This window comes from Vanellus vanellus (assembly GCF_965231255.1).
Source record: "Vanellus vanellus genome assembly, chromosome: 1".
In the NCBI taxonomy this organism is placed as follows: Eukaryota; Metazoa; Chordata; class Aves; order Charadriiformes; family Charadriidae; genus Vanellus; species Vanellus vanellus.
The window spans coordinates 133119455-133134399 of NC_138905.1; the positions used below are offsets into that span (position 1 = coordinate 133119455).

At 38.2% G+C, this 14945-nt stretch overlaps 1 protein-coding gene across 3 annotated transcripts in view; it reads left to right on the forward strand.

The window, feature by feature from the left end:
* The window catches only part of ACOT9 (acyl-CoA thioesterase 9), a 334937-nt gene that overhangs the window by 316299 nt on the left and 3693 nt on the right, over nt 1–14945 (forward strand). For 2 of the 3 annotated variants that reach the window (XM_082498657.1, XM_082498658.1), the window contains 11 exons: nt 1350–1395; nt 4647–4817; nt 4911–4948; nt 7040–7123; nt 7718–7821; nt 8920–8993; nt 11055–11122; nt 12089–12200; nt 13334–13424; nt 13918–14003; nt 14800–14887. In XM_082498657.1, coding sequence (XP_082354783.1) covers nt 1350–1395; nt 4647–4817; nt 4911–4948; nt 7040–7123; nt 7718–7821; nt 8920–8993; nt 11055–11122; nt 12089–12200; nt 13334–13424; nt 13918–14003; nt 14800–14887 — 962 coding nt within the window. Of the gene's footprint in view, nt 1–1348; nt 1396–4646; nt 4818–4910; nt 4949–7039; nt 7124–7717; nt 7822–8919; nt 8994–11054; nt 11123–12088; nt 12201–13333; nt 13425–13917; nt 14004–14799; nt 14888–14945 lie in introns of all 3 variants that reach the window. The other variant, XM_082498659.1, reaches the window with a different exon arrangement.

A 14945-nucleotide genomic window follows, 5' to 3' on the forward strand; every position in this document is an offset into this window, starting at 1 on the left:
ACAGCTCATGCTGCTGCTTGTCTAGAGGGCAGGCAAAACAGAAGCAGGCTGGGGGTGTAGGGATGGGAGTTGAGGGTCTTGCAGGGGAAGGTTCCTGAAAGGGGAGGTTAGGGATATTGCAGTGGTGGAGGTGTGGAGGACTTGGGCAGAAAAGCAGCAAAAACTGAAGTGACTGTATGGGGAGGAGGGGGACAGAGCCAGGTGGATCTGGCTGAGAGGGGTATGTGATTTAAATACCTAGGAAATCAGGCTCTGCTCACTTCAAGGTTCACAGACAGCTTGCTGAGCACTGCGAATTTTCTGACTGGGCATTTAACTTGAAAAGTGCCAAGCCTGATGATGTCTAATAACCTAAAAGTAGGAAGGATCACCTCGTGAGTCACCCGCAGCCCTCTCTGTGTTTCACTGTGAAATTTTGAAATTTTTTTTGTAGCCCTTCCTTGATGTGTCTGTCCCTAACTATTTTGTCCTAATATTTGAACCCCCTTTTATAAAAATCTTTGTAAATAAGCAAGGAATCTCTACTATGCAATTCTCAACTTTCTTCTGTTCTGAGAGTGGGAATTGTTGCTGCTTGTTTTCAGATGCATCCAAATAGCATAGATTCATCAGCCTAACAGTGATGGAGTAGTTTGATAGATTTGATGGAATGTTAGCACACTTAATAGCCTCATCCGAGGAAAGAGTAGAAAAACTTCTTATTCGTGAAATTTAGGAAAAACTTGTGCAGAGCTAGTATTAACTCTTGATAATGCAAACAGTGCTGGAAGCAAGTTTATAAGCCTGTCTTCAGTGTCTTAACACTGTTCTTGGAGGCTGCTAAAAATTTGGGTGTCAAATCCTGCTGGACAGCCAGTCTGCTGACATTACCTGCCCTTCATGTGTGGGACTAAGTAAAGAGTTCTCTTCTCGTTCCCTCCCAGCTGTACCATTCCTTTTGATGTTCTTTTATGACTTTCTGATCTGTGTTAACTCCACAGTTTTTTTGTGTTTAGGCTGAGATATTTTCACATCAAAATTCCTCAATCTGATCTTGATCTGCTGCCTCTTTCAGTTGTTAATCAGCATTGCAGGTGTTTGATTGTATTAACAAACACTTGAGATGCATTCTTTGTTGGCTGTACACGATAAGCTATCGAATCATGTTACTCAACCCATTATTGTGATAAGCCTACTAACAGTATCAGTGAATTTGGCCAAACTTTTATTTCTGGGCTGCTATTTGCATGAATTTGCTTAATTTTCCTGTTCTGGGATGAGGATTGGGCCTTTTAGCACCAGATAACCTCACTTTTCATCACTTGCAGAGCTAAGCTTGATTTGCTTTGATTTTTTTTTTTTTTTTTCAGTGCGGAGCAGATTGAGGGATATAGTGGGAGCATCTACCAACTGGAGGTACAGTGTTAAATATGTTACTTTATTTGTGAAACCCAGAGAGAGCTCAGGGTTGTGGTAGTGGATATTAGCTTGCTGACTGGTGAACAAAAAAGAGCCAGCTGAAAAATAATGCAAACAAGGTTTCTGAATTATTACTTTGTCGATTGCAAACTTCTGAGATTCCTCTGGCAGAAGATCTTTAGCACCAAAGGAACAAAATACACAATCTTGATGCTTACAAGATTCTCCCATTAGCTTTGAATCTGATGGAAGTTTAAGAGCTGTAGAGTCTGACTGGAAATGTTATGTTGCAGTTACTTCTTGATTTATCTGTTGGTGGATTACCCACATGGTGGATTTGTCCTGCACTGGATTCAGAGGCTGGTTGAGCTGGTTGAGCATGAAGCAGGCTGCATTACAAATGGCCTGGCAGCACCCATGTCACTTTGGAAAATTGTCAGCTCTAGGTCTGTGTCTCCTTAGTCAGGAGCATCTTGGGCATTTCTTCTCTCCACTGTAACTTAATTTTAGATAAATTTACATACCGTTTAAATCATTGATGTTCTGGCTTTATGCCAGTTCCCTTCCTCCCCATCCATTACATTGAATAAGCCAGAGTTGACTATAATCCTCTATTGTTAACAATTCTGAATAAGTCAGTGTAGCAGTCTGGGGAAATTACATTTTGCTCTTGGTTGGTCCCATATTTATTGCATTGATTGTTGATTTTATTGTGGCTGTGTTTGCTGAGCTCTTGTTTCACACTTTGTGCACTGGTGGGGAAATGGAGAGGCTTGCCTGAGTGGAGTGTCTGATGTGTCCAGGCCTTCTGACCAGGTTTGTCTAAACAGGATTATAGGCACACTAAAGAAAATGCCTAAATTTGTGAAGCTGATTTGTGCTTAGTAATTTTAGTATCTAAGCATGAAGGGGCTTGAAATGTTTGGTAGGTCAGCTGAAAAGGGCTCTATAAATTGATTTTTAAAAAGAAACTTTCCTGCAGCCCAGAACGGCTGGGCAGGGAGCACACCATATGGAAATACCATCTGAAGATTGAGATTTGAGAGGGCTCTGGTTGAGGCTGATCTTCCATCGATTTCTTTTCCCCCGCTGTCCCCACCCTGGAAGGTGAACAGGCTGATGCCAGGATCACCACAGCAGTGTTTTTCTTAGATAGGTACATCTCCTGTGCTGTGTAAAACATAGCAGAAATGGTTTGCAGAGTACTGTATGCTTCAATTACCATGAAGAAGTAAAGCTGGGGAGCCCATAGCTGGGAGCGCTTAAGAATGACAAGTTTAATATGGGGAGGTTTGGAGGATGTGGATCATGTAGCCTTTGAGATCCCACTTTTAAAATGGAGTGACAGCCAGTCCTTTAATCAAGTTAGACCACAGACTATCTCAAGAGGACAAACCTAAGAGAATAGCTTGATAGGGGTCCTGAAATGGGAACTGGGGAAGGACTGATGCGCATACCTCTGGATTGCTGGGAGACGGGAGAGATGCATGTTGGAGGAACACCTCTGGCCATTAATTTTGCTAAAAGGAAACTTTGGTTCACGATTTCTCTTGTAAAGGCCAGTGGCATTTTGTATTAGAAAGAAATATCTTGCTTGTATATTTATTCTGGTTTTGTACTTAAATTGTAATTAAAACTATTAATCTGTTCATTGCTAATTATAGTGTAGGTAGAGTTGTAGCTGTTTCAGAAATAAATAATGTCATTTCTCAGAATGTTTAGGGTAGGTATTAGTTAATACTTCGATTAAGCATTGTTACTGTATGACTGGTACTGCAGTGTGTAACAGTATTTATCTGTTGGAAAGTGTTATTGCCTTGAGCCCAGTATTTCCGTATAATGAAGAGTACATTTTGAAGCTGAAGTCAAGAAGAGTTTTGCTGCTGACTTCAGAGGAGCCAGGATGAGACTGGTGAAAACAGAATATAGTTGAATTTTTATTGTTTGGTTTCTGTGTGTTTGTAGATAAATTCCTGATTTACTCTCTTATTAATTTATCTTAAACCTTTCACTGAAAGACATTGGAAATAGATCTTGCAAAAAGCATAAAGATGCATCATCTTGGACATTGCTTCTTTCCTTACTCATATAGTATATTCTATTTGTATGCAGTGGCATAACTTCAAACATTAACCTTCTGGAGGAGTTGTTATCTTTCAGTTTTCTCTGAACTCTGCAGTAGTCATGTTGCCCAGATGAGGTAAATCATATTTAAAACAAACAAACAAAGAACTAGCTGAAATTTTCTGCTAGGCTTTTACTGTCTTTGATCATGGATTATTCATATTTCCCCCAAAATTATTAAACAGAAAAAAGCGAATATAAACATGTTGAAGTGTGATTGCTTTGTACCTCTCCTCTCCAAAAATAAAACTCAAGTCAAAAAAGTCTTGATCTTAAATGGCCAATACCCAGAATTCATCTGAAGTCAAAGCTTAAAACAAATTTTCTTTTTGGTGAAAAGGTTCTTTTTGTTGATTTCTTTCACTTTTTTTTTATTGTTTTTGTTAAACACAACAGCACTCATCTCAGCAATACAGCATGCAGTACTGGATGAATGGCACATATCCACACGTTTAATATTAAATTTGGTCACTTAGTGTTGTGTGCCTTCTCTTGCTTTATGAAGTGGATTCATAGTTTTGCATACTCTTTGGTTTTATACTGAAACTGTTGCATGTTTAACCCTTAGGTTTTTAATGCTTTGTTATTGATTGTGGGGATGTTACCAAATAGTTGTTTTGTTCAGTCAGGTTGCACTTTTAAGGGGAGGGAACTTTTCATCTCTAACCAGCACTATACATCTGCTTTACTTCTTGGGAGAGATTGTAAATTGACAGTCGGTTCTTTAAAATTGGCACTGTAGGGAGAGTTGTGATACAGTAGCTATGGAAGACATGAATATGCACAAAGCCTTGTATGTTAAATTATGTCTGATTTGTTCTTTTCAAGGGGAGCCATTTTGGTAGCATTCAGAATTAGATAAATTTTGTTCATCTCTTTAGTGCGAAGTATGTGCTTGCCACATGTACACAAAACTATTTAAAACTTTTCTGCAGTAATCTTGTTTCACATATCTGATTATGTGCATTTCACTTCCTTTCCAAGGCACACTTACCGTGTCTTGCTATTTTTACTACTTTTTTTGTTTTCATTTTGATCATCTTCAGTGTGGTATCTTTTAGCTAGGGTTGCAGTGCTCTTGTCATGCTCCAGACAGAGTGTGGGTTTTTTTTTAATCTTACCAGGGATCACGTGCAAGCAATGCAAGAAAGAAAAGCTCTTCATACTCTACTGGCAAAACAGCAGGAAGATCTCCCTCCTAGGAGAATGAAAGATAGCTACTTGGAAGTTGTTCTGCCTCTAGGAAGTCAACCTGAAATAAGAGAAAAGTATCTGAATGTACACAACAGTGTAAGGTAACAAAGCGCATACAGGAAAGTGTTAACTTTCATTTACTATGGGTGTAGGTAGTTAATTGTGACCCCCCCCCCCCCCCCCGTATCTTACAGGTTTGGAAGGATACTTGAAGATCTTGACAGTTTAGGAGGTATGTATCTATGCTCTTGTAAAGAATGCACAAGTAATGCAGACACAGTGAGTCTGAGTATTGTTGAGTGGTGTTTAGTATAATATAATATGACCTCAGAGGAGGAATCACATCAATACACTATCTTGACAAGGAAGTTAAAAAAGAAGAGATACTGATGCTGAAAGAGAATGAAGGATGATAAAGAACAGACAGAAGCAAAATTGCTCAGCTTCAGCTTTTTGCCTCTGCCAATTTTGCAAAGGACCAGCTACAAGAATAACTTACTGAGAAATGATCCTAAGTTATGAATCTGCATTGAGTGTTAAATCAGAGAAAATTGGCAGAGTGCGCTATTTCAAATTAAAACATACGATTTTTCTCCTAAAAAATCCCCACAAAACAACACACGAAACCCAGCAGATAGCGAGTGGCAAATAGAGAAGAAAGTATAAGATGGAAAGGACAGAATGTATCCATCGAGAACAGATGACAAACACCTGGTACAGATTCTTGGGTTCTGGCTCTGAATTGATGTTAAGGGTAGAAACAACACAGTTATTTAATGAGTTAGCTTTCTTATTTTCTTTCTCCTTTTCATTTATTCATGATCTTTAGAAGTTCAAGATCTTTGACTTTTGTTTTGCAGCTAAAATAATTGCTAGGTTGTTAATACAACTTGGAGGTGCTTGTCTCATACAATGTCACCAGGTGTCAAAGTTCTGTAACTGATTGGAAGCATTTTGATGAAGGTTTTTGGCAAAGAATAATTAAGGGAAAGTTCTGAATGGATCAGGTTTTTTGGGAGAAAAGACAGACATTGTGTGGGTCCAGATGGACAAAATTGAGGAAGGCAGAGAAACAAGTGCATGCATGTCATGTATCAATCAAAGAGAGACAAAATAGCTAGATGATTTATATTTCTTTCTGGGATGTGGAAGACACTGCCTTCAGTACCTGTCCTGAGTTAGACAAGAAGACTTGAAACTATTGGCTGCCCTCCTTTGGTACATGAGATGAGCCTGTTTTTCATTCTGTGCCTTGCTTATTTTCTTTGGAGTTTCATGAAGATCTTGGGTTTTTCCTGTCTTTGCCTTGTTTGTAGTCATATTGGGCTTCAGTCTGTTCCACTGGGGATGTATTGTTTTGGGTTAATCAAGATTCTGTCCCAATTACCCAATATTCAGGATGGTGGTCAGCAGTACCGTTTCATCCCCCCCCCGCCTGTATATTCTGTGATCTCAGCAAATGTACTACATAAAGGTCTGATCAACTTCTAATATTTTGTCTTTGGCAATAGGATTCTGATAAATCCCATTCAGGCTCTTACTAATCATATTGATGGCATGACTTGATAGGCATAATGGTTTTTGGAATTGACTTTAGTAATTTTAGGGGAGAAAAATCTTAGATCACCTGGAAGGACACAGATCTTCCTTCTCTCTTATCTCATTAAGTACAAACTTTTGATTATGGAAATCTGTGTTGAGTGAAAATCATCTGAGTGCTAGAAAAAAGGTCTTTGAAGCCTTGTGTTACCGTAAGGAGTCTGTTTACTTGAATGTGCTCTTGTGAGCAGAGCTAATTAATTTAAATAGTGGTTTAGCTAGTAGTAATTACAGTGTGATAAATACCTCTGACTATGCTTTTATGCCTGTAAGGCACAGTTTACCTAATCTACACCTCTTTAAAGGAATCAGTGTTTGAAAATAAGTCCCCAGATAGCATGTATCCTTGGACAACCTGCATGAAATCAAAACAGGAGGTAGGAAGGATCTGAGGCAGTGGGCTGCAGGGCTAAAGGGAATAGATTAAGTGAGGCTTGAAGTAGAGGTGCAATGGATTGATATAAAGTGGTCAACTAAATTTCTCTTTGTAGTACGTAAATATGCTTATAGCTAAGACAGCTGTTGAATCGCTGTTTTCTTTATAGCAATCCTGTGAGTTACACAGGTGAAAATGTGGAAGTTGTGTGCACTCCTACAATACGATACTTTAGTTTTGCAGGTACTTCTCATGCTTCACAAAGATGGCTTTGATCTGCTCCACTAAAGTTTTTGTTGAAGTATAGGAAAACTGAGAGCTGACTCTGGTTTTTTGGTCTCTCCACAGTTCTAATTTGCTACACCCACACCAAGCAGGAAATGCAACCAAGGTCTCCCTTATCAATAGTTACAGCTCTGGTGGATAAAATCAGTAAGTGGCAATTTGATCAGCAGAAATGGTTTCATCTGTTTGTCTTATTCTTTCAGCAGCTACTGCCTTCCCATGATTGTTACTGAGGATACCTTCTTCCCTCTCCTGTTTAGTTCACTTCATCTTGTTTTGGCTTTGAACTCTGATTACTGTGGCTTTTGTTGAAGGGAGAAGGGAAGAAGATTTTGTAGATGCTTTTCAGCATTTCATATTTCCCTGCATTTCAAAATATGACTTTAATGCTTCCTGGACTTCTGTGTTTGGTTTTATTTTGGCACGTGATTTTTGTAGCTTCATTATTGAACAGTGTTTGTTTTGGTGGAGCTGGACCTTGCTTGTGTCACATGTTCTGCTAGGCACCTCTGTGGGTCTGCCATCCGTCTGCCATTTGTATGCCTACTTCCTCCTCCTGTTCAGGCTTTAGAAGTCTGATAAGGCAGAAACTGGAGGCTGGCAGGGTCTTCCATTGCAACAGCTGTCTTTTTTTGGGTTGCCTTTGTGTGTGTTGCCACTTAAAAAACAGAAAAAGGCCTTAGAGAATCCAGTCTTTCTGATATTAGGTGTGTCCAATAACCTCTAACATCTGTCTTATAGATTTGTGCAAGAAGATTATATATCCGGACTGTGACATCAAATTCACAGGCAACGTTTCTTGGGTTGGAAGGACCTCTATGGAAGTGAAGATGCACATGCTGCAGGTTAGTTCCTGTGACTTCTCTCCATCCTACAACAGTCATGAGGTGCTTCAGGGTGAATTCTGGATGCTGGCATTAGCAGTCTAAATTATATGTTCTAGAATAACTAGTTTGGAAGGGCTTGAAACAGCCCTAGTCTTTCAAGACCAAGACGACTTCCAATAGTCTGGGTGCAGCAAGATACTCTGTGGCTAATCTTTCTGTCAAGACACGCATTTTTCTTAACCAGCATTTTGTAATTAAACTGGAACACAGTACTTCTACAGAAAAAATAGGTGGCTGTGCTCTGCATTTTCTTAAAGAAGCTTCTCCCCGCTTTTGAAAAACTTTGTTTTCCTTATATTCATGCATTTTATAGATTTATAAATTTTAATGTTGGTATTCAGATTCATTATTAAATTGTATCTCCTGTTCGTCTTAGCTACTGTGTAGCATAATTATTGTAATAAGTTTTTAAATACTAAATAATAGAAAATTAAATGAAGAGTGTAACCAGGCTACACTGTGCAGGAAGCAGAAGAAATATTAATAATTCAATTAAAAATTCCTTAGTGTTTCTATTGAATATTTACAGTCACTTGATTAGTTAACTGAAACATTAATTCAGTAATTTAATTATTTAGAGTAACAAAGATATGCTATAAATACCTAAGTGGTATTAGTGGCTATAATTCAGATAAACGGGTAAATATTTTTTATTCAGTTTGTCTCCTTAAGTAAAGTCTCTGATGTAGAAGATAATGTTACATCTTTGTTGTCTGAACTCCTCCTGGTGCTGGTATTAGCAGCAATTCGGTTTTGACGACAAATTGTTGTTTTGGCATTTCTTGGAATAAAGGGTAAGTGGGCCCTTCTACAATGCCTGTGTTGATTTCCCCCTACTCCCCAGCTGAAACTAGTAGTTAATAAGCATTCCCTGCTTACTGTTTAAATTGCAGAATTCCTGAGTTTTAATTTGTGTTATTTGTTGGAAGGGTTAATGGAAAGTGAAAGTAAGAAGTGTTAACAGTGTGATGGCATAGTTGATGTCAACTGAATAGCTTGATAAACATATTTACAATTTTAGAGTTTAAAAATACAATTATTTCCTGTCTCTTTTAGCTACATGATGGTGATTACAGCCCTGTGTTAGATGCAACCTTTGTCATGGTGGCCCGGGATCCAGAAAATAAACGGTAATTTGTAGGACAGGAAAATAGTCTTCAGACTCCTGCTATGGTAAAAATAGCGAAAGTGGCAGCTTGTTATGTATGTGTAGAAATCATATTGCGTAGGTGATAAATAAATCACATAGTCGATGTTTTCTGCTGGCAAGTGTTACTTTCTTGGGGCAAGCTTCAGAGCATTGATTTCAGCAGTCAGGTGATACCAGGAATTGCTGTTAGTCTTGGGTTCTAATCCTTTTCTTTAAGAGATTTTCCCTGTGTTTGAACGACTGGCCTGATGAACATAGAAGTGAACGGGTTGGCTAAAAACCCACCTGTATTCTACAGTAGTTGTTCGAATGAATTGCTTTCTTGCCCTAAAAAAAATGAAAATATTGAGTCTCAATGGTTAAATAGCCTGCGAGTGCCATTAATGTCATTAATTCCCTAATGGACACGATAGGTGTCATCAGAATAACTCAGCCTAAAACTTGGTCAAGTAACATGGAACTGATAAGTATTCTCAGAGAACTAAAACAAAATTAAGTTTCTTATTTTTCTGATTTCACTCTCTCTGTAATTCCTTAGTCATTAAACTAACAGGCTGTGCAGTTTCAGTTTTGGTTTATACGACTCCAGCACTAGAAAAAAACGGTTGTATTTCTTACCACTTTCTCATATAGCGATAAGTAATAAACAATTTTCTGTTTCTAACTAGTTTAAATAATTGCCTGTATTTAATGAAGAGGGATATGTTTAATGAAGGAGGTTTGCTTGACATAATTATTTAGTCCTGATAATAGCGTAAGTAGTTATTAGGTTGGTTTCCTTCAGATTTATGAGATTTTTTTAGAACCCTTTAACATACTACATATTTAAAAAAAATGCTTATATTTATGGTTTCCTTTTTAAGGACTTAACTTTGCAAAAGAATTTCATCAAATCTGATGTAATTATACACTAGCAGATTGACTGAGGACAAGCCTATATAGACTTGGGCAGATAGGTACAAACTTCAGTGGGTGTTTTTCAAGCCAGCTGGCCACGAGCCAGCTGTATTTTGGAAGTATTGTGTCCGTATAAGCAGGGTATTTATTCTATGTGAGGTAAAAGCATTTCAGAGAGGTACAGGGTAGGTTAGGTGGATTATAGTGCTACAGAAACACGGTTGTGTGGCTTTTGAGCCATAGAAAACTTACATCTCAGCAACTTGGGGCTTGGGTAGGAGAGCTGATGTAGATGTGTCCTGAGCTGAGGAGAGGGAGAGTGAGCTCTGCTGTGGAGAAGGAGCTGGTGTGTCTCCAAAATCTGGAGCTTTAGCAAACCAGGAAAGAGCAGTTTGTTCCAAGTGAAAAGGTCCTCTCTGCATGCCTCTTGTCACCAGCCCAAGTAAAGGCTTGGAATAGAGGTGAACTCTTCAGCAAAAATAATAGTTGGAAAAATAGTAATTGGAAATTATGGGGAAGAATGGCTCTTGAAAATAATAATTTGCCTTGCCTTGTGAAAAGAAATAAGTGCTATATAATTAGGTTAGAGTAAACTTATTTGTGCAGTAAAATAAACATACAAATTTGTACTCAAGGCGGCCTCATATCATCTTCTTTGATAAGTAGTACATGTGGTAAACAGCTTTTGGCTGTTGATAAGGCTGTCATGGGAACGTGTAGATTATAAGAACACTTGCTAGCTACAGCACTGTGCTCTTTCTATTCCAGTAGGAATGATACCGTTCAAATTTTGTGTGTCTCTTTTAGACTATCCTAGATCATCACATCTTCATTTGCTGAGTTTCTAAGGAGCTTTCTGCTTGAATAATCTTCATTATAATCTATGGGTACAGTTTTAGCTCTTTAAGAAGCATAGATGCATGGCTTACTCTTTCTCAGTTACACTAGGTAGTGGTTGGATCACTTAACTGCCTCTTCAGAGTTACAGCTAACAGGATATTCTCTTGGCAGCTGCCACCTAATCTGAAGTGTACGTCTTTTCAACGTGTAATGTGTATGTAAGCAAACGTGGAAGACTCTTAAAATGTATTCACAGGACAAATTCTTACAACGTTTGTAACTTAAAAAAAATTCCTCTCTGTAGGCCAGCATTTGTTAATCCACTCGTTCCTGAGACCCCTGAGGAAGAAGAAATCTTCAAGCAAGGGGAATGTATGTCATGCTTCCTGGTAGTATGCGCATCTGCCTCAGGTTAAACTTAGTAGCTGGAAGGAAGTAGACTTCAGAAGTTCTGCTGCTTAGAAATGCTCCTAATTTGTTTAAAATCAGATTTCCGTTCTGTCTTGTGTGTCAGTAGTGCAAGAGAGTTTAAAAGCCCTCTGTCACATTCTTGCAAATGCTTTGGCTAAACTGACAGACAAATGGCACTCCTGATGTGCTCTGCACCCCCCCATGATTTCTCTATTTCCAGGATGCTTGCTCCACTTCACGTCTGAGCGCAACACAGGCTTTCCTGATGCGCTGGCTGATTGATTGCCTCCATGGTGGGTCTGCTGCATGCATCACAGCTCCTTGCCTGTCTGGGTGCCCATGTTCTTTTTGGAAAGAAACTCAGAAAAAGAAAAGGGGGAGAGCAGGGGAAGGAGTGTGTAGCTCCATCTTCTTTCATTTCAAGCTGGAATTTTAAAGCAGAGGATTAGAGAAACATTGAAGATTGAATAATCTGAACAGAAGATCTTTCTAAGCTAAAATTTCAATCATTGTGGCCTATGGTAATGAGCTCTATCATAAATTTGCATTTTTGTATCATTGGCAAAACCTGAAGAAGCTTGTTTGTTCTGTAGGGTTTCTTGTTTGATATGTTTTTCTGTACTTTGAGGGGAGTACCTAGGTTTTCTGTAGGAGGGGTGGGTGGGTATCATAGTATACATATAAAGGTCCTCATCACATTGGTGAGGTAACAGTGAACTTCTGCCTTATTTTTTCTTTGATGCAGTCAATTCTAAAAGCCAAATTTCTCTTTGAATCTATGGAACTGTGAAGCTTTTAACTTCCAGGGAGGGGAAAGAAAAAAAGAGACAGCTGATTCCAGGTTAAAATCTCCAGAGCCAAGCCGAATGTGTTTGTTTTTTTTTTCTTTGAACTCCAATGTGATGTTTTTTTTTTTTTAATGTTTAGTGAACAAGCTGAAGAGGATTGATTTCAGCACTGCCTCCTTACTGAAAATGGCTCCCACTGCAGAAGAAAGAAACATTGTTCACGACATATTCCTTAATACATTGGACACAAGGCAAGAAGGGGAGGGGTGGAGGAGAACTGAAGTCATATGAGATGGAAAAGTAATGTGCCTTTTGAGTGATTACTAGTAAGACAGTGGTCTGGAATAAACACACATGTTTTGTTTTTCCATTTTGCAATTTAAACTCTGGGGCATTTTATTTGAAACACAGGTACAAAGTTTAATGTGACATCTATGCCTCTTAAGAGTGTTCTGTTATTCAAGAGCGTTAGCTGTGGTGAAAGTGACAGTGCTAGTATGAAGAGCTTCTGAGCAAGTTGTTATGAATAATCTTGGGGAAAAAAGTTAATGATGTTTAACCAAGTAAGGGAATGGGATGGTTTTGCAGCCATGTGACTTGCACAGTCTATGAGTTTTCTGCCGTGATACCAAGAAAAAAAACCTGAGGGCAGGAATTCTCCATATTTTGACAAACTTGCAATGTGTTTTAAATATAATATCTGACAACATTATTTGAGGGAGACTAGTGTTGGTGTACTTCTCTTACACTTGAGATTTGTGCAGAATTTCCAGTGCCAATGGTGATAAAGCAACGCCCAATGACATTTGTGGATAATATATGATTTCTTTAACTCAGTAACATGATACAATTGTTATTTTCAAAGCAGTTTACCAAAGTGAGGCATGCCTTCCCTTAAAATTAGCAGATGTATTTTGTACACCACCTGTCTGGATTTGAAAGACTCAAACCATCTGCATGTTTGATATTGAATCACTCTATTAGCTCATTATGTGCTTTTAATTCATGTTATGACTTATAAAAACAGAGTAAGGCTTTTCTGGCAAAGTGTGTGCTTCATAGTTGTGATTTATCTTTTCTTTTGTGTACCTTTCTCAAGTTTTTTGTTCACATAAGCTTGAACATTCGCAGGTTTTTGAAAGACCAGGAGTGTAGGCTTATTGCAGTAACAAATCAAAATATCACTTTAGATAGGGCTTCAAGGTTAGTTGGAACAGCTTTTAGTGATAGCATTTCTGGTTTGGATTTTTTTTTTATTTGGTTGGTTGTGTGTGTTTTTTTTTTTTTTTTTTTTGTGTGTGTGTGTCTGCATTTGCTATTTGTACATTTTTGACTTGCTGAATTCTGCTAATGTGGGCTATAAAGTTTATTGTCTCTTCCAAAGGACAGTAAGTTTCCGGAGTCGTAAATTACCACCCAATTCAGTGTGGATGGAAGATGCAAAGCTAAAAGGCCTACAGATTTGCCATCCTCAGGTATTTTTAAAAATACTAATGAATTACAGAAATAATAATGGATTTACTAGTCGTACAAGATAATTTGTAAGTAATTTTGTTTTTGTTCTGTAATCCTTGCAGTGTATTTAGATCGTAGTTTCTTTTGCCATTTTTCTATTATCTGTATGGATCGCCACTACAAAGTAGAAGATTTTTAATTACTTTGTTTTCTTACCAGACTATTCATTTTTTGTAAAGAAATTCCGAAGTGTTTAAGTTGGGCTTCTGGTAGCTGACACAACTTAGAGTTGTCTTAGAGTTATCTTATGTTGTCAAATGAGTCGGAAGAGCTCCTGTTCAGTAAAGTTGCCTCAGCCATTTGCACTTTTGCATATATATTTCAGTAGTGCTTTTTATACATTCAGATGCTGTGAGTGCTATTAAATACTGTGAACTGAAGTGCAGACTTCAACACCATGCTTTGAAAAGAATATATGTAATATAGCAGTTTCATTTTTGTTTCTCCGTACAGGAACGGAACATCTTCAATAGGATCTTTGGGGGTTTTCTCATGAGGAAGGCTTTTGAACTGGGATGGGCAACTGCTTGCAGCTATGGGTGAGCTGTAGACCTGCAATATTTATACAATCCAGAGCACTGTGCACATATACATAGGTTGGGAAGCCGGGCTAACCAACCTAATAACAATCTGAGCAGAAAAGACCTGGGTGCCTAGTAGAATCTTGCACTATTAGGGCACAGCACTGCTTTATTTAGAGCATCTGTTGTATTTACGAAGAGATATGCATTTTGCTCCTTGGAGCTTGGTTTTTAAGCACTGCGTGTCAAGATAGAAAATACATCCTTTTTCTGTTTTCTTTTATCTTACCAAGCTATTGAGATTGACTTTTGAAGTTACGTTTTCTTTGTAACCGTGTAAAATAGACATTTTGTTAAGTAAATATTACAAGTTTTTATTCTGTACACAAGAGGAATGGTTTCTGAACAACTTCTTGTAACTGCTTTTGCTTACAAAGTGTGACTGAGGTCATCACCCAGCAAAGTTATATGCATAAGTTCAATGGAGCATTCATAGCCTGATTGAAAGTGAAGTGGTTTATGTCAGTGCTTGGAAAACTGAGGCCTAAGCAATGATGGCATGAAGGTAGCCTAGCAAGTGTAAGTCATAAGATGCAATAATGTGTCCTTAGTGTGTATTTTTATGCGTGTGAGAGGTTTTCTCCAGTTACTTTTGTCATGGGTGATGACATAAATCTTCAGTACTTCCTGTAGCCTGTGTGTAAGAGAGGTCTATTTTCTAGTAACCCTTCATTAAAATGCTGCCCATGAAATATTTTAAATTTCTCCAAACACCATCGTTATTCTTGAAGGAATTTCTCTTTTTCTTGCTCAGGGGTTCCAGACCTTTTATCGTATCTGTTGACGATATCATGTTTCAGAGGCCAGTTGAGGTTGGATCCTTATTACTGCTCTCTGGGCAGGTATGAGTTGATTTCTTTTTGAAAAGGAGAAAACCTTATCTTTGCTGTAGTCACTGTT